Genomic DNA, 21896 nt, shown 5'->3' on the forward strand with positions numbered 1-21896 from the left:
CTCCACCCCTCCCCTGCTCATGCTCTGTCTCTCTCTGTCTCAAAAATAAATAAAAATATTTAAAAAAAATTTAAGAAAAATAAGTAAACATTGAAAAGTAAATAAAAACTAATAAAAACAAAAAAATTTTTTTTAAGTAATAAAAAAAAAAAAAAAACCCTGGCCACCGTCCACTCATTTATTCCACTAGTTTCCCTGCAGACTCTCAGATTTTCTCTGTGTCCCATCCTGTCACCTGCTGGCAATGGTGGCTTTATTTCTGTTCCTGGCCCTTTTGCTTCCTTTTTGCCCGACCGGACTGGCCAGACCTCCCGGTTCACTCGTCTCATCTCTGAGCTCAGGAAACGCGTTCAATATTCATCGTGAGGTAGGATATTTGCTCTAGGCTTTTGTGATGCGTGTTATGAGGTTAAGGACGTTCTTGTCTTAGGTTAAGAGGTTGGTGTGTTCCTTTTTCATAAATCAGGGTTGAATTTTAACAAAAGCCTCGTCTCTAAACACTGAACCGGGCATCCCGCTTTCCTCTTCTGCCCGTTACTTTTCTGAGTTACGCTGATTGCTTTTCTGAACGTTAAAAAAACAAAACACTTGTGTTTCTGGAATAAGTTCGGCCTAGTTACGATTGAATTTCTGCCTTCGGCCTCCTCCTCCTTTTTTTTTTTTGCCCGGTTTTGGTGACCGTCCTGAGGTGTGAGGCCCTCCGCAGTGTCCGTGCCCCGGAAGGGGCCTCAGGCAGTGTGGAAGGGGGCCACCTGCTTCAGTGGGAGCCTGGGCACGTGGCCTGCACGGTCCTGGGCTCCGGCCTCAACGCCAGGAAATCTGCTGGCACAGGCCCCACACGCGGTGTGGGCGCCCCGGTGTAGACACATCCCCCCCCCACGCCCGCCTCGGAGGAGGCGGGGGGCTCCGAACCAGGGCCTGGGGGCCGCGGAGAGCGCCTCGAGGGTCAGATCCGTTTCACGGGCGGCCACCCGCCGCGGGAGCGAGCCTGGACGTTCCTCGCTTGCGAGCACCGGGCCGTGTGTCTCATTTCCCTTCAGACGGTGCCTCACGCTTCCCTGCAGGGTTATCCACCTTCTGAAATGAACCGAGAATTCCTTCCCGCCTGTTTTGTACTTTTATGTCTTCTCAGTCGAGGACTCGGTCCGCCTGGAAGCGTGCTCCTGCCTCTCCGGACAGTTGTCGGCGGCATCTGGTTTTCTGACTCATTGGCGTGAACTTGTCCCTAGCATCCTCTTAAGGTCCCTCCTGACGTCTGGAGCGGGGCCGTCCCCTCGTGTGTTTCGTGCAGCCCACGACCTAAGGATGCCATTTATGTCGTTAAAGAAAGATCTCCCGGGCGCCTGGGGGGGCTCAGACGGTTAAGCGCCCGACTCTTGGTTTCGGCTCAGGTCACGATCTCACGGTTCTTGGGTTCGAGCCCCGTATCGGGCTCTGTGCTGACAGCGCGGAGCCTGCCTGGGATTCTCTCCCCACGCTCTCTCTGCCCTCCCCTGCTCTCTCTGTCTCTCAAGATAATTCATTAATTAACAGAAACATGTGCAGCTAAGGTCGCGTGCGCCCCAGACAGCCTCAGATACTTCCCGTTGGTCTGTTCACCCTGGAGGTCTACAGGCCGTCGTCCTGCAGGGGCCTGTGCTGTGTTCCGCACACTGTTAGTTTGTGCCTTTTTTCCTTTCCCTTTTCTTCAGAGAACCAACTTTTGGGTTTTTTTCTCTATTTTCTGTCTCCGTATATGTTTTCATCTCACCGTACTACAACTTTCTCTGAGTTTATTCACTGTTCTTGCCCTGGATTTTTAAGACAGATCCTTCGGGGCGCCTGGGTGGCTCTGTCGGCTGAGCATCTGACTCCGTTTTGGCTCAGGTCATGATCTCAAGGTTTGTGAGTTCGAGCCCCTCGTCGGGCTTTCAGATCTCAGCACTGAGCCTGCTTCGGACCCTCTGTGCCCCTCATTCCCTGCCCTTCCCCCACTCTAAATAAACTTGAAAAGAAAAAAGGACAGATCTTCAGATGACTGACTTCTCAGCCTTTTACGGTAAGTGCGCGTGGGGCCACGCACTTCCTGGGCTGCGCGGCTGGCTTCATCCTGTCTCGCGTGTTTTCATCGGCACCCACGAAACAGATTTTCTGGTTGTGTCACTGAGTCGCGGTGTTTTCCTCGACCCTTGGCTTGTGCGACGGCGTGTCCCTCAACTTCCAGCCACACTTTGGGTTTTCTGGTCATGTTTTTGTTGAAGTTTCCAAATCAAATGCCCCGCGAATTTCCTACCGCCTCGCTGCTCTGGAATTCGTCAGGAATTGCTTCATGCCCCAGAATACGTTCCATACGCACTGAAGGAAGCAGCCAGGCGGTCAGCTTAATGAACCGCACCGATGATTACGTCGCGTCCCACACGCGCCCGCACGTTTGCTCTCGTGTTCCTGCTGGGGTGGCCGCGTGTGGTGGTTCTTACGTTCTCTGCCGCGCTGGAGCGTCGCATGCTCTCAGGTTGGCCCGCCGGCCACCCCGGTCCGCGGCCGCGGCCGCGCTGTGTCGTCTCCACGCGGCTTCACGATGTGTCGTGGGTTTTGGTGTTTTTGTCCGGGCTTAACAAACCTTCATTGTCTTCTCGCACACAGTCCGGTTCCATCTCGTGTAATCACCGGTGTCTTTGGGCTTCATGCCCCGTCTTTCTAGCGATTTCCCATCCATCCCCTCTGATCTGTGTTTCTCTATTTTCCCCCTTTGTGGCTGATCAGCCATTTGGTTCTGTTTGTTTCCCTTTCTTTTATTATGAGTGTGGGGGCTGCTGTCTTCAGGGTTAGAGAGTCCAACACCCATCTGAGCACGGCCTCCGTCCGGGAGCGTGTTCAGGGCCCGGCCCTCTCCCTCTTAGCTGGGATCCCTCGGTCACCCTGGCTCCCGTGCGCCGCCGGGCCTCCTGGGCTCCCGGGACACAGGGTCATGCTTGCCCCACGTTCCGTGTCTCTTTCGCTCTTTGTCACTCTTGTGTTTCCTTTCTCCACTTCGGTCTGGATATTGGCATTCTTTTCCAGGTTGGCATTCCTGTCAGCTGCTCTGTTCCGTCTCCTCCAGCGACACCGATCTTCCGTCCAGGGTCTGATCCTTCCCACACATTCTGGTTTTCTGGTGCAGCTCCCCATTGTGTTGCTACGTGTCCTGCCCTGTCGAGAGCAGGCGCTCCACGGGTGGTGGCCATTGTCTGGGACGGACCACCTTGGGTCTGATCTGATGTCTTTTTGTAAATTGGTTTCTTATTACTCATTTCCCCCTGTTCCTGCTGAGTTCTCGTTGAAGCTCGACACGGTAGGAAGCATCTGGGAGCTCCCGCCAGCGCTCCTCCACAGACGGTTCGTCGTTAGAGGCCTCGGGTGGGAGCCGGCGAGGTGCTCGCCGCGGCTCCCAGGCCACGGCCGGTCCTGGGGTTCCCAGACCGCCTCCTCCCGGCAGGCCCCCGAGTCTGCTATCTCGCACGTGGGCACCACATCCCCGATTTCACCTTCCTTTGGTTGCTGAATCTGGTCCTGCACACGTGCTGCTTCGTGGAGGCAGGAAGTTGAGGCGAAGTCGGGCCATCTCCCAGGCCGAGGCCCCTCGAATCTGCACGCTCCAGGCCCGGCTGTCCCTCCCACCCAGCCCTACGGCAGCTGTCCCCTCAGCTCAGGGGCCTGGCCTTGAGACTAATTTTTTTCAAGTTGTTTTTTTTGTTTTTTTTTTTTAAATTTTGAGAGAGAGCCTGTGCAAGCAGGAGGGGCAGAGAGGGAGCAAGAAGGACCCAAGCAGGCTCCACAGTGACAGCGCAGAGCCCGACCCAGGGCTCAACCCAAGATCGGTGAGACCTTGACCTGAGCCGAAATCAAGAGTCCGACGCTTAACTGACTGAGCCGCCCTGGGGCCCGTCCAGCACCTTCTTTTTAACGCGGCTTTTGGAGTCGCTCTCGATGGGGGGGGTCACTCCCCCATTGCCGTACAGGGGTCTCTGGGGCACCTCACAGGTTAAATGCGTTTGTGTTTGTGTAGCTGATGTGTGCTAATCATTGTAAAGAGTATAGAAGGTCACACTGGGGAGAGCTGTTCTCCCCCCGTTGTTCCGCCTCCCGCTGTCTCCCAGCGGCCTCGCATCCCGTGTTTTGTGTTCAAGCATAGCCCGTGCGTGCATCTTACGGAAACACGGTCCCAGGGCACGCAGAGCCCCGCTGTGTTTTCAGGGTGACCAGTGTCACCTGGTGTCACGGACCAGGATCTGTCCAGGCCGTCCACGGTGGACGTCTCGAGTCCGCGGAGCTGACGGTCGAGAATGCGGTCAGGCTGGCAGGGCGGGCAGCCGCTGGGTTTGCCGGGACACCAGCTGGGGCCTCGGTGGGGTCTCCCAGGGCCAGACGTGGGTGCTGGACACAAAACCGGCAGACCTGTGGGGTCTGGGGACAGGCAGCCTCCGTGGCAGGTTTGAGTGGGACTGGCTGAGTTGGACGGGGAGCCTCCCAGAGGAGGTTTGGAATGTTATGAGCCGGGCCCCAGAGGGGCTGCGGCTCAGGGTCGCCCTGGGTGCCGTCCAGGGCTGCAGGGTCAGAGCCTCACGTCCTGTCCGGCCGCTGTGCCTGCGCCTGCCTGCGCACGGGGACCCGGGGACCCTACCTGTGCATGGAGACCGTTCCCGCGTGGGGGGCCCCTGGCAGGGCGTTTGCACACAGTCTCTCCTCGCCGTTTCTGTGTCCACTTGTAGGTTTCTTTCTTCAGGGCTTTCCCTGCCAGACTTGTTATTTTGTGCCCGATGTGCTGGGATCTCGTTGGCTCTGAGATGCCTTCTGTCCTTCCTTGCCTTTTAGCCCCCGCAAAATCGGGTTCATCTCACAGTCGCTGGGGGACGTGGCTACATTGGTGGCATTTCTGTCTTCACGTGAAGGAGCAGTCATCTGTGATGACCCCCAGCTGCTGATGCTCTGCCCCACCCCTCGGGGCCCAAGTGCGCCTTTCGGAAGGACCCCCTGCCCTGTATCCAGGATGCCAACACGGTTGTGTTCAGACGCATGGGCGCCTTTGTGGGTGTGGCCCTTTCAGAACTGCCTGCCTGGTGGGTGTCGGGGGGGCCTCCTGGGGCCCAGCAGCAAGGGGCAGGGCAGGGCAGCGCTGGGCGGGCCGCCTGGGCGCTCACGATACACAGCAGCTCCGTCCACCCTCCGTGCCGCCCGACATCACCCACCCCCACCCCATCCCCTGGCGGTCACCGATCTGTCCTCTGTCCCCACACGAGACACTGGGCCGTCTCCAGTCGGGACATTTGTGAGCAGAGCCGCTGTCCGCGTCGTTGCTCAGGGCCCGAGCGGACCGTCTTCATCCTGTTTCCCTGGCGGAGCACCCAGGTGAGGGGTGCGGCTCCCACACTCAGACTGTGTTCAGCTTTGGAAGAGCTGTCCAGCCATCCTCTGGAGTGCCCGTGTCCCTCCCCAGCCGCCTATGGAGTGCCTGTGTCCCCCTGTCTGCCATCCCCCAGGGTGCCCGTGTCCCCTGCCCAGCCATCCTCTGGAGTGCCTGTGTCCCCCTGCCTAGCCGTCCTCTGGAGTGCCTGTGTCCCCCTGCCTAGCCGTCCCCCGGGATGCCCGTGTCCCCCTGCCCAGCCATCCTCTGGAGTGCCCGTGTCCCCTGCCCAGCCATCCTCTGGAGTGCCTGTGTCCCCCTGCCCAGCCATCCCCCAGGGTGCCCATGTCCCCCTGCCCAGCCATCCTCTGGAGTGCCCGTGTCCCCCTGCCCAGCCATCCTCTGGAGTGCCTGTGTCCCCCTGCCTAGCCGTCCCCCGGGATGCCTGTGTCCCCTACCCAGCCGTCCCCCGGGATGCCCGTGTCCCCTACCCAGCCATCCTCTGGAGTGCCTGTGTCCCCCTGCCCAGCCATCCCCCAGGGTGCCCATGTCCCCCTGCCCAGCCATCCTCTGGAGTGCCCGTGTCCCCCTGCCCAGCCATCCTCTGGAGTGCCTGTGTCCCCCTGCCTAGCCGTCCCCCGGGATGCCCGTGTCCCCTACCCAGCCGTCCCCCAGGATGCCCGTGTCCCCTACCCAGCCGTTCCCCGGGGTGCCCGTGTTGCCTGCCCAGCCATCCTCTGGAGTGCCCGTGTCCCCTGCCCAGACATCCTCTGGAGTGCCTGTGTCCCCCTGCCTAGCCGTCCCCCAGGATGCCTGTGTCCCCTACCCAGCCGTCCCCCGGGATGCCCGTGTCCCCTACCCAGCCGTTCCCCGGGGTGCCTGTGTCCCCCTGCCCAGCCATCCCCCGGGGTGCCCGTGTCCCCTGCCCAGCCGCCTATGGAGTGCCCGTGTCCCCTGCCCAGCCATCCTCTGGAGTGCCTGTGTCCCCCTGCCTAGCCATCCCCCGGGATGCCCGTGTCCCCTACCCAGCCGTTCCCCGGGGTGCCCGTGTCCCCTGCCCAGCCGCCTATGGAGTGCCTGTGTCCCCCTGTCTGCCATCCCCCAGGGTGCCCGTGTCCCCCTGCCCAGCCATCCTCTGGAGTGCCTGTGTCCCCCTGCCTAGCCGTCCCCCGGGATGCCCGTGTCCCCTACCCAGCCATCCCCCGGGATGCCCGTGTCCCCTACCCAGCCGTTCCCCGGGGTGCCCGTGTTGCCTGCCCAGCCATCCTCTGGAGTGCCCGTGTCCCCTGCCCAGCCATCCTCTGGAGTGCCTGTGTCCCCCTGCCTAGCCGTCCCCCAGGATGCCTGTGTACCCTACCCAGCCGTCCCCCGGGATGCCCATGTCCCCTACCCAGCCGTTCCCCGGGGTGCCTGTGTCCCCCTGCCTAGCCGTCCCCCGGGATGCCCGTGTCCCCTACCCAGCCGTTCCCCGGGGTGCCCGTGTCCCCCTGCCCAGCCATCCCCTGGGGTGCCCGTGTCCCCTGCCCAGCCATCCTCTGGAGTGCCCGTGTCCCCTGCCCAGCCGCCTATGGAGTGCCCGTGTCCCCTGCCCAGCCATCCTCTGGAGTGCCTGTGTCCCCCTGCCTAGCCATCCCCCGGGATGCCCGTGTCCCCTACCCAGCCGTCCCCCAAGATGCCTGTGTCCCCTACCCAGCTGTCCCCCAGGGTGCCCGTGTCCCCTGCCCAGCCGTCCTCTGGAGTGCCCATGTTCCTCTGCCCAGCCATCCCTCAGGGTGCCCGTGTCCCCTGCCCAGCCATCCTCTGGAGTGCCCGTGTCCCCCTGCCTAGCCATCCCCCGGGGTGCCCGTGTCCCCCTGCCCAGCCGTCCCCCAGGATGCCTGTGTCCCCTACCCAGCCGTCCCCCAGGGTGCCCATGTCCCTGCCTAGCCATCCTCTGGAGTGTCCTTGTCCCCTGCCCAGCTGCCTATGGAGTGCCCGTGTCCCCCTGCCCAGCCATCCTCTGGAGTGCCTGTGTCCCCCTGCCTAGCCATCCCCCGGGATGCCCATGTCCCCCACCCAGCCGTCCCCCAGGGTGCCCGTGTCCCCCGCCCAGCCGTCCCCCAGGGTGCCCGTGTCCCCTGCCCAGCCGTCCTCTGGAGTGCCCGTGTCCCCCTGCCTAGCCATCCCCCGGGGTGTCTGTGTCCCCCTGTGCACTGTGGCTGAGGACCAGCGCCCAGTGGCCACCCCTCGCCCCACTCAGGCCGCAAGTTCAGCCGCACCGTGCGTGTGGAGTGGTGTCTCCACGCGGTTTTATTTGGAGTTTCCGGTGGCTAACGCGGCTGCCTCTTCGGTGCCGGTCTGCCGTCTGTGTGTTCTCTCACCAAGCATCTGTCTGGATCTTTTGCCCATTTTAAAGATCGAGCTGTCCGTTTTCTGGCTGTCGGGCGTTGAGAGCCGCTGCGGGTTTTCAGCACCAATCGCCTGTTGGGTGCAGGCCCGCGGGCTGGGACCGCTGTCTTTGCGGGAGGCTTTCCCTTCCGTGGGGTCCCGCTAATCAGGCCATTCCTTCACGGGCTGTGCTTTCGGGGTCGTGTGTAAGCTTTTCGCCGAACCCGAGTTCACGAAGAGTCTCTCCTGGAAGTTTTGTAGTTTTGTGTTTTACGCGAGGTCCCGGGTCATCTTTGTCAATTTCCGCGTCAGGCGTGAGGCTCAGATCAAGGGCGGCTTCGCTTTTGTGATCTGTCCGTGCCTGGCTGCTTCCTCTGCACCACGTGCCGAAGCAGCTGTCACCTCCCCCGTTGAGTGGCGAGCGAACCTTTGTCACAACTCAGCCAAGCGTGTCTGTGCCGGCCTGTTTCCGTGCTGTGGACCGCGTGTCCCTTCGCTTGCCCGCACGTACCGTTACGATCGGTTTATAGTGAGTTGAAAGTGGGTAGTGTGACTGGCCTTTTTCTTTCCGTTTGGCTTTACGTTGTGTTTTCCGATATGATCAAGGACTAGGGGTTCGATTTCCTATTGTGCCATTTTAACAAATGACACGTACTCTGAGTGTCCCCTCCCTTGCCCCCACACCTCCGCGCCCAACCTCCCAGGGGCTCGGTCACCTGCTGGCAGCCACACACGTTGGTGGGGGCTCCCTGCCAAGGATGGGGGCTGCCTAGGCCATCTCTGAGGGGCCGCCAGAGACACTCTGTGCATCTGGGGACAGGAACAGAGGCCACACCGTTGGGGCGTGGTGATGCACCGGCATCCCGTGGGCTGGGGACTCCGTGTGTCTTGTTTGGGGAGAGAGTCCGTCGCTTCCTCCGGGTTCCCAGTGACCCACGGGAGGGTGCGAAGGTGCAGGGACGGAGGTCAGTGACCCTCCCGGGGTCCCTACAGGCCTGCGTCACCAGCGCTGCCTTCTATCCGTGCTTAACAGACTGCGAAATGAGGACCACAGCCCTTGTCTCCCACAGAGGCCTTTCATTCTTTCAAGAGAGTCGTGTTGTTGGGCTGGAATATCGTGATGCAGGATTTGCCGTGACAGCTGTTGCTGAGGGCACAGTTCGGGGGCGTCGGGCACACTCACGCTGCCATGCAGCCGTCCCCTCCGTCCGTCCCCAGGAGTGTCCATCTTCCCAGACCGAACTCGGTCCCGTTACACGCCGACCATCCTGCCCCCCGTGCTGTCTGTCCCTGTGGGTCCGACTCCTCTCGGCCCCACAGCCAGTGGAATCTGACGGGACTGGTCCTTCTGTGCTGGTTTCCTCTCTCCCAACACGATGTCCTCGCCTGCTGGATTCACGCAGCGTCACCGAGTCAGGGAGCAGCTGGGTCCCTTCTTGGTGCCCAGAGTCCCCGGCGGGTCCACCCATGAGTCCAGTGTCCACAGTGACAGTTTTCTCTGTCCGGTGATCCGAGGGAAACTCTTGCCTGTCCTTGGTTGCGGCTGCCCCTTTGGCCCAGATCAGCTACTGTTCCGGATCATTCCGTAGAGGCCTTTTGACCGGGACTCACCTTTCCTACGGGGAGAGCAATTACTCACCTCTCGGGACAAACACCTAATTGCTCTTCACTTTCATGTGCTTCTCTCCAAATTCCATGGGCCCCAAATATTCGGAGCCCACGGTCCTGGAGACTGGAGCTGTTGCTGGTTGAAAACGAGGCCGTTGATGGTGAGGGTGGTGGTCCGCCGTGGTGGCCAGTCCCCGAGTGACCTCAGTGTGATCCGTGGGTCCGTCTGCGGGCTGCCGTGTCCCTGCCCACAGCCCACCGAGGGGCCTCCCGCCAGCCCCGCAGTCAGGGACGCCCGCCCGAAGGCCACGGGGACACCCGAGGGGCCCCGTGCACGCTCTCCCAGGCTCCCAGAACCTGGTTGTAAGCTGCCCCCTCCTCTCCCTGGGAGGAGGAGACTTGGGGCCCAGGGAAGGGGCAGGGGCAGGGGCAGGGGCAGGGAAGGCTTTGGGCGCACCTTTCCAGATGAGCCACCACGCGGGTTCGGGTATTTTTAGCTGGTGCAGTATCCGGCGCTAGGCAGAGCAGAAATAGAAGAGGCTGTTCTGGGTGTTCTGGATCTGCTGGTCTCTGGCTCTCCGGAGCTGGGCTGGGAGCTGGGGGCCGGGGGCCGGGGGCTGGGGCGGGGGTCCGGGGGTGGGGGCTGGGGGTGGGGGTGGGGGGTGGGGGCTGGGGTGGAGAGCTGGGGCCGGGGGCAGGGACAGGGGGCTAGGGGCTGGGGGTGGGGGGCTGGTGGCCGGGGTTGGGGGTTGGGGGAAGGGGGCTGGGGGCCAGGGGCCGGGGCGGAGGGCGAGGGGCTGGTGGCCGGTGTTGGCGGGTAGGGGGCTGGGGGCTGGGAGCCAGGGGCCGGGGCGGGGGTGGGGGGCAGGGGCAGGGGCAGGGGCTGGGGGGCGGCCCGGGGGCAGGGGCCGGGGTGGGGGGCTGGGGCTGGCGCTGGGGCGGGTCGGGGGGCAGGCGAGAGGAGCGGAAACAACTTCTGCTGTTTGGAGAAACAGGCAGGCTGCGTTGTGGACGCCGTTATTTCTGTTGGTGAGCGCTCTTTATGTAAATGCCGCGGCGCTGGCTTTGGCTCTGCGTCTGCGTGTGTAATCACAGCAGGCCGTGGGGGGGGCGGGGGCGGGTAATTATGTTTTAAAATACCACCCGGGTTGTTTTTCCTGTGCTCCCTGAGCCCCCGGGTATGCCAGGTTTGGAAGGTTCTCTGTTGCTCTCTGCTCATCTGCCCCCACCCGCGTTCCCCACACACACCTGGTGGGAGGTGCCTCCCGTTCCCCAGAACGACTGCCCCCCCCACTTGAGCCCTGATCTGGGGGGGGGGGCGTGCTGGGCACTGGAGCCCAGCCTGCCTTCTCCCGAGGGGCTTTCCTGTGGCTCCAGGAGGCCGGCCCCCACCACTGCCCCGACGGGAGCTTGAGGGTTAGGGTTCTGGCCGCCTGGGGGTGAGGGTCTGCCCAAGACGCTTCCTTGCCACCTGCCTCCTGAAGCCCCTTTGCAGCAGCCCCCGTGTGGCTTTCCCAGGTCTGTGACCCGGCCCAACCTGGCACATGCCACAGTGAGGCCAGGTGCTGAATTTTCCTGGGACCCCCTAAGCGGGGATGGGTCACAATGCCGAGGGGACAGGACCACTGCTCCAGCCTGAGTGGCCAGGTGTCCCTGCCTGGAGCCTGATGGAGAGCAGGTTCCAGCCTGGCCCTGCCCTCCAGGTATCTGGGCACTACAGGGGTCTACAGCCACCCCCTCTGGCCCAGGAGCCACTAAGGCTGCTACAGAGAACTGCTCTCCTTGACCATGAGGGCCCAACCCTGAGTGACCCTCTGAGCAGCCTGAGGCCCTCGCCGGCATGCAGACCTTGCCCCTGTGTCTGGGTGGCTGAGGGCGGGCTGGGCCATGCTCTCTGCCAGCTGTGGGGGGGAGTCCCCTGCCCCGGACCAGCTGTGATTTCTCAGTGACAGCAGCTGACCGGGAGCAGGTGGCCCTCCTGGGAGGTGACCCAGAGTGGCCCATGTGCTGGGGACACAGGGTGAGGGAGGCGGGGTGAAGCGTGCCGGGCTGATGGCAGCATGTGCGTGGCAGGGGGGCTTTGCCCTGGAGCCCTGCCCCGTGCAGAGGCCCTTCGCTGACCCTGTGATGAGCGTGCGGCTTGTGTGGCTGCCGGGGTGGGGGGGCAAGGAGACCAGGGGGCTGCAGGGAGATGGGGGAAGATGTGGGGCTGGACTTGGGGGCATCTGCTTAAGGGGTCTTGGGACACAAAGCCTGGTGGGGCTCAGTCCTCTCCACCACGGGAGCCTCCATGCGGCGTCTCTCCCCACCCAGCCTGGCTACCTGATGAGCCCCCGACGGGGCATCCCCTGAGGGCCTCTCCTTGGCCCCCCAGCACCTGGATGGCACTCTGTGTGGCTGGTGCCCAGTAGACTCAGGGCCTTCATGAGCACTAGTGGGGGAGCCCCACCCCGGCCTTGAGAGACTGGCCAGAGGGCCTGTATCCAAGCCAGGGGAGGGTGGAGGGTGGGGCCTCGGGAGGGGAGGGGAGGGGGGGGGGGACAGTGGCCTTGACGTCTAGCTGCTCTTATGCTCCCGTGTGGCTTGGGGACATCAGAGGGGGCTCAGCCCCTGCCCCATCGTAGCTGCAGGTTCGGTGAGCTCAGGGGCCCCTGACTGTCAGCTGGCAGTGGTTTGTCAGGAGCATTCCCAGACCACCTGGAGGGCTGGAGGTGCCCTGGGTGCCCTGCCCGACAGTGCCACCGCCCAGCTTTACTGCTGTCAGGTACTTACGGAACTGTCTCTCGTCCCGGCAGCATGGCACAGCCTCCGCGAAGTGCCCACTGGCAGGCAGAGGCCCTGTGTGCCCCCACCTGTGGAATGGGACCGCCCCCAGCAATCAGGCCAGGGGCACAGTGCAGGCCCTATGCGCTCCAGGCCTGCACTCCACCCGGCAGAGTGCCCGATGAGACCTCGGGGCCAGCCCGGCTGCCCTCCGACCAGCCCCTTGCACGTGCCATCCTGAGCCCTCAGTCCTGCCTGATCCGCAGGCCCGTGTCTGGTGGGCACCTCCCGGGCCCTCATAGCTTGTTCACAGGTCTGGGTGGGCATCCCTCCCTGCCTTCTTCCGTTCACTTCTTCGCTCTGGTCCTCCCTGCAGAGGTCAGGGTGAGGCGGGCAGGGAGAGAGTGGGGAGGGCAAGGAGGCAGGGCGGGAGCAGTCGAGCCCACCGTGGAGGGTCTGACCCGAGCCTGGCTGGGCAGGATCCCCATCTCCGTGCCTGAGAGCACCCCTGACCAGATCGGGTCTGTGTCCGCAGTGCAAGAGAAACCGGAACCCATGCCGCTGGAGAGCCGCTCCTGTGTCCTCATCCGCCGCGACCTGGTGGCGCTGCCCGCCAGCCTCATCAGCCAGATCGGGTACCGCTGTCACCCCAAGCTCTACTCAGAAGGGGACCCTGGCGAGAAGCTAGAGCTGGTGGCAGGTGAAGTGCCCCTCCCCCCCCTGTCTATTGTGTGCAGATGCCCTCGTTTATTTTTTTTCCTTCAGAGCTCTGAACAATGTACTCATCACTAATCAGTCAAAAAAAAAAAAAAAAAAAAAAAAAAAAAGAACATCTTAAATTTCCTCTAATTTCCTTTTAGGAGAATGTGTCATTAAGAGGAGTTATTCAATTGAATTAATTTAGCATTTTAATTGAATCCCCTGGGCTGGTCGCGCATCTGATTGGCAGGGGCTGCAATCACGATTGTGTTTTAATTTAGGTGGCAGATAAAACCAAATCGAATACAGCGCACAGGCCCCCCTCCCCCAAGTCCCAGAGCGCCCCATCGCTGCGCTGACGGGTAGCGACCGAGGCTCCAGACGCAGGTCCGAGTCAGAAACGGAATTCTGCAAAAGCGAACGACACAGTAGAGTCCGAAAGCCCATTAGGGCCGGGTGCCTTTGTGAGAAATACTTATCTTTTCAACACGAGGATGCATCTGGCCTCGCAGGCCCCTCGTAGATTTTTAAGGCTCTGCACAGGGAAGACAGAAGATGCTGCCGTCACCCTCGTCACCCTCGGTGGGGAGGGAGGTGGAGCCATTTGTCACCCTCGCTAGGGAGGTGGAGCCATTTTCCAGGAGTCTCCTGGTTGGCCGGGGGAGCCCCTAACAGGCTGGCCAGGACCCATGGGCTCCTTCCCTCCCTCCAGTGCTGGCGTGGACCTTCTGTGAGCTTCTGCCCCACCCCCACCCCCCCCAGTCCTGTTGGGCACTCCTGACCACCACGCCCTGGGCAACATCATAGGGTTCTGCCTGAGCCGTCCCCTCTGCTGGGAGCCACTGTCCAAACAGGCAACCTTAGAACAGGGCAGAGAGGGGTGGCTTTGCCTTTCAGCTAACAGCCTGTCTGTCGGGGTTGGGGGTTGGGGGCGGGGGCCAGGGCTGGCCACCATCCCTGGCCCAACGCAAGCTGGATATCAGGTTCCCAGGCCCCACTGTGTTTCCCCACAACGAGGGGGTGTCCCCCGTGTGGCTCAGAGTGACCTGCTCTGCTGTTGGGTGGGAGCCTCTGCAGACGTGAGCGGGGTGGCCCTCAGGGACACCTGGCATGCTGTGGCTGAGGACCGTCAGGCCACACTGACCCGACGCCCCTGGCGGTGGTCTCCATCCAGAATCACATGTCTGTTTAAACAGTGGGCCCAGGCTCCCCCGGAGACCTGGCCCGTGGAGGGAAGCCAGCCCCAGGCCGACCAGCTGGGGACCCACACGCAAGAACACCTCCTTGCGTCTTCCTTCCACCTTGCCCCCCGAGAAAGGAGCCCCCCCCCCCGCCGTTGTCTTTTTCACAAGATTCAGCACATGATCTGTGACAACTGGGGTCATAGAGGCCTGAAGGAGACTTCAGGAGGCCCCAGAGCCCGTTGGGGTTTACCGCACTGTTGTCTCAGGGGGTCGGGGGCACCGTCCGGTGCGGGCTCCTTTCTCCACAAGCAGCGTCCGTTAAATGGAGGCCACCCCACGCTCTGGGCGTTGTGTCCTCTGCTGGCTTGGCCCACGCCCTGCTGGGCCCCTGGGCCTTGCCAGGTTTCTTTGGGGTAAACGGTACCGTGTGGGCTCACTGCCCCCACCCCTGCCCTGGGCTGGCGGCGCCCCTCCCCCCCCAGGCACAGGGCCGGGTGACCTCCAGAACTCCAGGCCCCAACGCTGCCCGAGGCGCTTCGGTTTTGGGGAAGGGATAGAGAGGCGAGGAGCGTTGCCCAAACCCTGGGCTGAGCAGAAAAACCCCCTGAGGCTGCCAGGGTGATCTGGGGACACATGGCCAAGGCTGCCTCCTCCAGGTGACAGGGCACGCCCTGGGGTGCTGCACCCAGAAGTCGGGTGGCCTTGCGCCGCTCCCCACACCCCTTGCGCGCCTGCTCTGGCCCCAGGAGCCTCCCGGGGAGGTCCTGGCCTTGGGCTGTGTGGGTGGTGAGGCCGCGCGCCTCACTTTTCTGTGTCTGGTGCTCACAGGCTCTGGCGTCTACATCACACGAGGTCAGCTGATGAACTGCCACCTCTGCGCAGGGGTGAAGCACAAGGTCTTGCTGAGACGGCTCCTCGCCACCTTCTTTGACAGGTGGGTCCCTGGGCAGGTGCAGAAGCCTCGAGGGTCTCCTGTGGCTGACGCCTCTCGCGTGTGAGGCCCCCACCTTACTGACTTCACACTTGGGTGTCGGCCCGGGGACTGTGGAGGTGAGGGAGGCGGGGCCTGGGTCTGGGGAGGGCTGTGGACCACCCCCCGTCTAAAACAAAGAGCTGCGTGCTTCACTGCATGGGTGGGTCAGAAGGTGGCGGGCCTGTTCCCCACCCCTGCACCCTTGGAAGTCAGGAGCGGCACAAGGCGGGGGGTAGGTAGACTTCTGGGTGGGAAAGCCCCATTCCCGTGGCACCTCTGACTACCCCCCCCCCCCCCGCCAGGAACACACTGGCCAACAGCTGTGGCACCGGCATCCGATCGTCCACTAGTGACCCAAGCCGCAAGCCTCTGGACAGCCGGGTCCTGAACGCCGTGAAGCGTAAGTGGACGGGGTCTCCCGGGTCGGGGGCGCAGGAGCGGCGGGGTCCCCCGGGGACCCCGGCCGGGGCGGGCGGCCTCTCCCCGGCACCAGGCTGGCCCTACAGGGCTGGGGGGAACGAGAAAAGAACAGCTCTCAGGAGCCAGGTCTCGAGGTGCTAACGTTCTTGGTAGGTTTCCAAGCATGATGGATTCAGCTGCGTGCGAAACTATTTTAATATGTGAAATAGATCTAATTTTCCTTTTTGAACAAAACCCCTTATTTACATTTCGAGGTTATTTTGAGCCTTTGCCATCTGCTTGCTGGCTCCTGCCTCCCGCTCCTGGGCGCGTGGGGGCGGAGCCGGTCCATCTCCGCAGCCGACTGCTGCCCCCCGGCCCCAGCCCCGGCCTCGGGAGGAGCCCACCCGCTCCCATCGGGCCAGACGGGCCGAGAGCCGGCCCTCCTGCGGCCGTCGCGACGCTCACGAGACACTGTCTTACTTCCTTGCTTGGAAAACGTCTCTTGTGAGGCTAATTCTGTTTTAGAGCAAAGAGGGGCCTTTGTGGTGGATAATGGGAGTCCCAAAGCGTGCAGTGCCAGCGGGGCTCCGGGAAGAGGCCGGGAGGTGTGCGGCCGATGCTGGTGTGAGGGGCTCGCCCTGGGGACCTGGCTCCGGCTCCCAGGTGGCTTGCAGAGCGGGGTCCTGTGGCTCCCAGTGGAGGACAGAGGAGAGGCTCGGCACTGTTTTCAGTGATGACGGATGCGGCCACCGGGGCTCACTTCCTCCCAGCGTGGGCTGGGCCGAGGGAAGGTGCTGACCGGCTCCGCCTCGCTCCTTGTCCAGACTCTGAGGAAGCGCCTCTGATTAGCGGGTGCCGAGGGCTGCCTGCCCTCCCTGCCCCGACTCCCCTTCTGGCCAGGGCAGGGTTACCCATCAGGCTTGTCTGAGCAGGTCTGGGACCCGGGGTGGGTGGGGCAGCGATAAATGAGGCCCAGAGATGCCAGGGACCTGCCCAAGGCCACACAGCCAGTGGGTGCTCAGGGAGGTACCGTGGCCTTGTGTCCCGATGCCACAAGGGGAGCCTTGTGTCCCGATGCCTTGTGTCCCGATGTGTCCCGATGCCTGTCCCGAGGGAGCAGGGCAGGGTCTCCAGGACTGAGTGGAGAGAAGGGTGACCCCCTGTCCTCAGGCTGAGGCCAGAAGAGGCCTGGGTGGCCATGAGGTCTCTGGAGGCCCCCAGCCATGCCCCCGCTGGCTCAGGAGTGGCCACTCCAGCAAATAAGTGCCCTGACCCCGGGGCTGTGGGGCCCCTCGGGAGGCGGGGGTCACCCTGACCCCGGGGCTGGTGGGGCCCCTCGGGAGGCGGGGGTCACTCAGCCCGTGCCCCCGCGCCCCTGTGCTCGCAGTGTACTGCCAGAACTTCGCCCCCAGCTTCAAGGAGAGTGAGATGAACGTGATCGCGGCGGACATGTGTACCAACGCCCGCCGCGTGCGCAAGCGTTGGCTGCCCAAGATCAAGTCCATGCTGCCCGAGGGCGTGGAGATGTACCGCACGGTCATGGGCTCCTCGGCCGCCGGCCCGCCCCTCGACCCCGACTTCCCGCCCGCCGCGGCGCAGGTGTTCGAGCAGCGCATCTACGCGGAGCGGCGGGCCGACGCCGCCACCATCGTGGCTCTGAGGACTGACGCCGTGAATGTCGACCTGAGCGCCGCCAACAACCCCGCGTTCGAGGCCGGCGAGGAGGCGGACGGGGCGGGCTCCGTCATCCAGGAGGTGGCCGCGCCCGAGCCGCCGCCCGCGGCCGCCCAGAGCCCCCCGCAGCCCTTCGAGCAGGGCGGCACCAGCTCCAGCCGGCCGCAGACGCCCGCGGTGGCCCGGAGACAGGAGGCGTCCTACGCAGGGACCTTGTAGAGGAGCCGCCGGCCCGCGGGACGGTTTTCCAGCTGCTTGCATGCGTTACTAATACAACAAATGTGATCAAGCCACTTACCTACGGAACTGCTACTGTTGCCTGAAAAAAATGTGATTTTTATCCTGCTTGTATTTAAAGTTGATGAAGGAAACACACGCATTCGATATACTGTAAGGACGAGTCCGCCGGTGACCTCGTGAGGAAGGTCCCAGGGCCCCTTTTGATATCTGCGAGGTTAGCCTCCAGGCTGTGGCCCCGCCCCCCGCCCCCCCCACCCCACCCCACCCCCACCCCACCCCTCGCGGGGGCGGGGACGGGGACAAGAGCCTGGGTGGGGGGGGAGTGGGTCCGCCTGCCCTGCCTCCCCGCCCTGCCCGCCCCCTCTGCCCAGGGGGCCTGGGGTGTGGGGCACGCGCCCCCTGACACTCACTGCTCACCCCCCTGGGGCCAGGGGCGAGGGCTGGGCCCCCGGGGGCCAAACTCCTCTGGTTTTCCTTCTTCCTGAGACTCGGGGGTCAGGCCTTCCGGGTCCACTGTGTGCGTGGGGTGTGGGAGCGCGTGAGAGCGTGTGTGCGTGTGCGTGTGTGTTTGAGCGTGTGCGGGGGCAGCGGGATGGGCCGCCCACAGGAGGAGGCAGGGTTCCGGCATCTCTGTCCTCCCACCCTGTGCCCGTGGGCTCCCCTGGTCCCCCAGCTCCTTGGTCCTTGCTGCACCGGGGCCCCACAGGCTGGGCCAGCTGCCATGAGCGCCCGCGGGCTCCCGCCCGGCCACCTGCCATCCTGTGGGGCGCGGCCACGGCCCTGGTGCCGCCCCACAGCCCTCAGCCACGTTGGGATTACGTTTGTCTGTTTATTTGTTTTTGTCTTAATTCAGATCTATTTCATGTATGGTTTGAAAATTTTCAGACCCAAAAGAGCAAAAAATTAGGGAGGATTTGATGTCCCTGCCTCCAACCCACTGTGGCGGGGGGCTGGGTCATCTGCATCCGGGTCCCGCCCGGCCCTGGGTCCCACCTCCCTCCTGTGCAGAGCAGGGCTGTCGCAGGGAGACGCAGCCGGGGCAAGTGACACAGGAGGGTGCTGCGGGCCCTGCTTGGGAGGAGGCAGAGGCCAGGCCGGGCTGGAGTGGGTCCCTGTTTTGTGCTGCAAACCCTGGGGTGTGCCCCGCTGTGGCTGTGGGTGTGCGGGGGCGGGGGGAGTAGTAGGGGTGCAGTCTGGAATGCACGGCAGGGTGCACGGAGGAAGGGCCCCTAGAAGTTGCTGGAAGGCTCCCTTTGAAGTTGAGTTGCTGTGTTTTGGTGAGGGAGGGCACGGGCTGCATGGAGCACTCAGGTGGCCACTTTGTCCGGGGGCTTCCTTCCTTCCGAGCCCCAGGCAGCCGGTAGGCCAGACCCGAGACACCCCTCGGTTTCCGGACCTGAAGGGGTCTGTTGGACCCCTCCCCTTCCCTCACACTCTCCCCGCCCCCGACTGGGTGCAGAACAGGCCCACCTGCCTGCGTGTGCCTGTAGATATCCCTGCCCGGGACCCACAGAGCTGAGCCTCTCCCAGCTGCGGGCGGCCTGCAGGGGCTTAGGCCCCTTTCCACGGAGGGTCCTACTGACTGCTGCCCTGTGTGGAGAGGCCCTGGGGGAGGCTTGGGGAGGGGGCTCCCTGCACGGAGCCTCCAGCCTCCTCCAGCCGGCCCAAACATGTGCCCACCCTCCAGAAAGATCTGATGGCTCCCGGAAGAGGGGTGGGGGGACCTTGGGCAGGCACGGGGGAGCTGATCGCAGCCCCTGTGCCCCAGACCAGGGTGGTCTGGGCCTGGAGGTTGGGGCCCCGAACCCACCGCCTGGCCCCGAGATACGCCTCTCTCTCTGCCTCCTTCTCCCCCCCGACTTGGGCCCAGGTGGGGTTGGCTCTGTGTGGGCCCCTCAGGACCTGGCCCTCCTGGGACTGCGAGAAGGCCTCCCCCAGCATCCTCAGGCGGCCCCTGGGGGGTGGGGGTGGGGATGGGTAAGGCTGACCCCCATCCCTCCATCCCCCCTGCAGCTCCCCTTCCTCACCCCAATGTGCACTTTAATTTGACCATCCCTGAGGACCCTGGGGAGACGGCCAGCCCGCCCCGGCCGTCAGCAGAAGGGCTCGCTCGCTCTCCCTCTCTCCCCTCCGGTCCAGAGTGGGAGCGGCCCCCGACCCGAGGCCAGGTCACGCAGGGGTGCACTGGCCCGGTGGGGGCAGTGGCGCCTGCACAGAGAAGGCCTGACCGCCACTCAGGCCAGCACAATGTCCCGCGACCTCTGTCCCCTAATTGTTTATAACCGCCGTCTGTTTTGTTGTTCTGGGTAAGGAAGGCAAGAGCTATAGGTGAAACTTTAATACTTCAATGTGAATGGGTTCTGAGCTCCCCCTGTGCCCCGGGCGGGCCAGGCCGAGCGTTTTGCACTAATGTGTCCCGCGGTGGACGTGGGTCCGGAGCGTTTGCAGACGGGCATGGCTGATGATTGTATCTGCCGGGGCGCTCCCTCCGCGTCCTGAATGTTCCGCGGGGCGGGCGGCGGCGGGCCTGGGCTCGGAGGGGCCTTCCAGAGTGCCTTAGCATCTTCCAATCACTTTTCCCAAGGAAAACCAATTAAGAAAACCGGACCCTCCCCCTCCTCTGTTTACAAGACGGCTAATTCCTGTCCCGTGAGCGTGACCCTGACTCACCCAGACCCTGTAGACCGAGAGACAAGCCACTCAGTATTTATGACATTTCTGCACCTTTACTCCCAAGCTTGACTATTAGCAATATGCATACACTATGTAGAGTCTATTATAGAGCTAAGTTAGACCCGCGCCTTTTTGAGGAGGAGAGAAGGGACTGGACCCCGTCAGAGCGGACGTGGCGGGCAGCCGGCTGGGCGCCCATCCTCCCCCGGCGGACGGGCTGTGCCGCAGGAGGCAGCTGGGACGGAGTGCAAAAGGTCCAGGAGAAGGGACGGGTAGATGTGACAGATACTGTGAGCTGGCAGGGCCCCCCCGGCCTGGCCGGGGCGCCTCAGTACTTGAATTCTGTCTTGTTTTCTGCACTGTGTCTGGTCTCACCCAGAGTTCTCTGTGGTTGCTTAACTTTGCGTCTGGTTCGATTGTCTTACCTTGCCCCTGAATGTGGCCGTGGCCGGGGATTAGAGGCCGGGGGAGATAGCTTCCCGGGTGCGGCCTGCAGCCCCTCTCCGGCTGCCGTGGTGCTGGCTGACCGTGGGCCTGGGGTTCGCGTCTCCTCTGCACAAGCGAGCTCGCTCGTGAGCGTTTGTGTTTGGAGCTGGAAGGAAGGCAGAGGGGGAGGGGCGCGGCGGGGGGCGGGGCCGGAGCATCTGCGGGGACTCTTGGTGTGCCCGGCCCTGACCTATTCCCTCCGAACGGCAGAACTTTCTAGCACCAGCCCAGTACCACCCCCCGCCATTTACCGCCTAGACTCCCCTCAGATGGGTTATTTTTATGGAGATGTCTTGATGCCCGCGGAAAGAGGCCGATGGCCCATTAACCCACCGAAAACTGCGAGAAAACCTCTGTTTGCCTCTGCCAGCAGTAAATCCTAAACACAGAATTGAGAGTTCATAGCTGTCTTGAGCTTTAACTACTGTGATGCATAGATGTGTCATCATGTCAGCCAGCCAGCTCCGAGTACCCGCCACCCGCCACCGGGAGGTCGTTAGGGCTTGGTACAAGATGTTTCTAACACGGCAAAGGTTCTGGGTTCCGTTTGTTTGTTTGTTTTGTTTCTTCGAGAAAAAAAAAAAAAATGAAAAGGAAAATTATGCAGAATCTGGAGCGTTCAGATTGGACAACCTGCTTGAATTCAGATCAGCCCCTTCATTGTTAGCGTTTTGCACATGATTGTAATTTTTATGTCAAAAGAAGCCAAAACTTGCAATACTATTTTTAGCAGACAAAAAAAAAAAAAAAAAAGAACTTAAGTATAAAATGTATAAATATTTTTGACTTGAACATGTGGATGGCACTGGGTGCAAACAGACCATTCATGCTTTGGACGGAATGTTTGGGAAAAAGAGCCTTTTGATAAAGGAGACTGTCGTCCGGTGGGGGTTGTTAGGTAGTGCTGTAACTCACGACTGTTAATAAATGAATGAAATCAGTGTCGCTGTGCCGCGGAGGAGGTCTGTTTCCTGAGCCCCGAGCTCCGTTCCAGCCCCGCAGGTGCGTCCTCTCTCCTTTCTGCTGCTACTCAGCAGAGTCAAGACTGTTGCTTTTTCGCCGTGGCTGACGCTGCACCGGTAACTCAACCCTACAGACACGTCCGCCGGCGACCGGGAAACCCAGGGCTTCTGTCGCGCTCAGAGCCGATTCGTGAGGTGGAAATCCGTGACAAACAAACAGAAGGATGTGATCGTTAATTGTATAGCGCTTTGTAAAATTCACATTTACGGAATAATAAAGTCAGTTCAAACCCAGCTGTCCGCACCTTGCTTGGTCAGTGCGACTGGGGAGACGCCGAGGAGCCAGGGAGAAGGCCGGCTGCTGGGCAGGTGACCCAGTGATTCGGGTCGCCCTCAGGACCCAGGATCCCCAGGTGGGGGGAAGGGCCATCCCCAGGCTCCGAGCCCACGGGCCCCCCACCCCGGGGGGGTTACGTGCTTGTGGGAGGGCTCCGGGCTGAGCTGGG

The 21896-nt window shown here is 62.5% G+C and overlaps 1 protein-coding gene across 5 annotated transcripts in view; it reads left to right on the forward strand.

The window, feature by feature from the left end:
* The window catches only part of NACC2 (NACC family member 2), a 72000-nt gene extending 50316 nt beyond the window's left edge, over positions 1–21684 (forward strand). For all 5 annotated transcript variants that reach the window (XM_045467913.1, XM_045467915.1, XM_045467916.1 and 2 more), the window contains 4 exons: positions 12633–12797; positions 14809–14914; positions 15256–15353; positions 16743–21684. In XM_045467913.1, coding sequence (XP_045323869.1) covers positions 12633–12797; positions 14809–14914; positions 15256–15353; positions 16743–17248 — 875 coding nt within the window. In that variant the 3' untranslated portion in view covers positions 17249–21684. The remainder of the gene's footprint in view (positions 1–12632; positions 12798–14808; positions 14915–15255; positions 15354–16742) is intronic.
* Positions 21685–21896: the final 212 nt, after the last annotated feature.

This window comes from Leopardus geoffroyi, chromosome D4, assembly GCF_018350155.1.
Source record: "Leopardus geoffroyi isolate Oge1 chromosome D4, O.geoffroyi_Oge1_pat1.0, whole genome shotgun sequence".
Lineage (NCBI taxonomy): Eukaryota > Metazoa > Chordata > Mammalia > Carnivora > Felidae > Leopardus > Leopardus geoffroyi.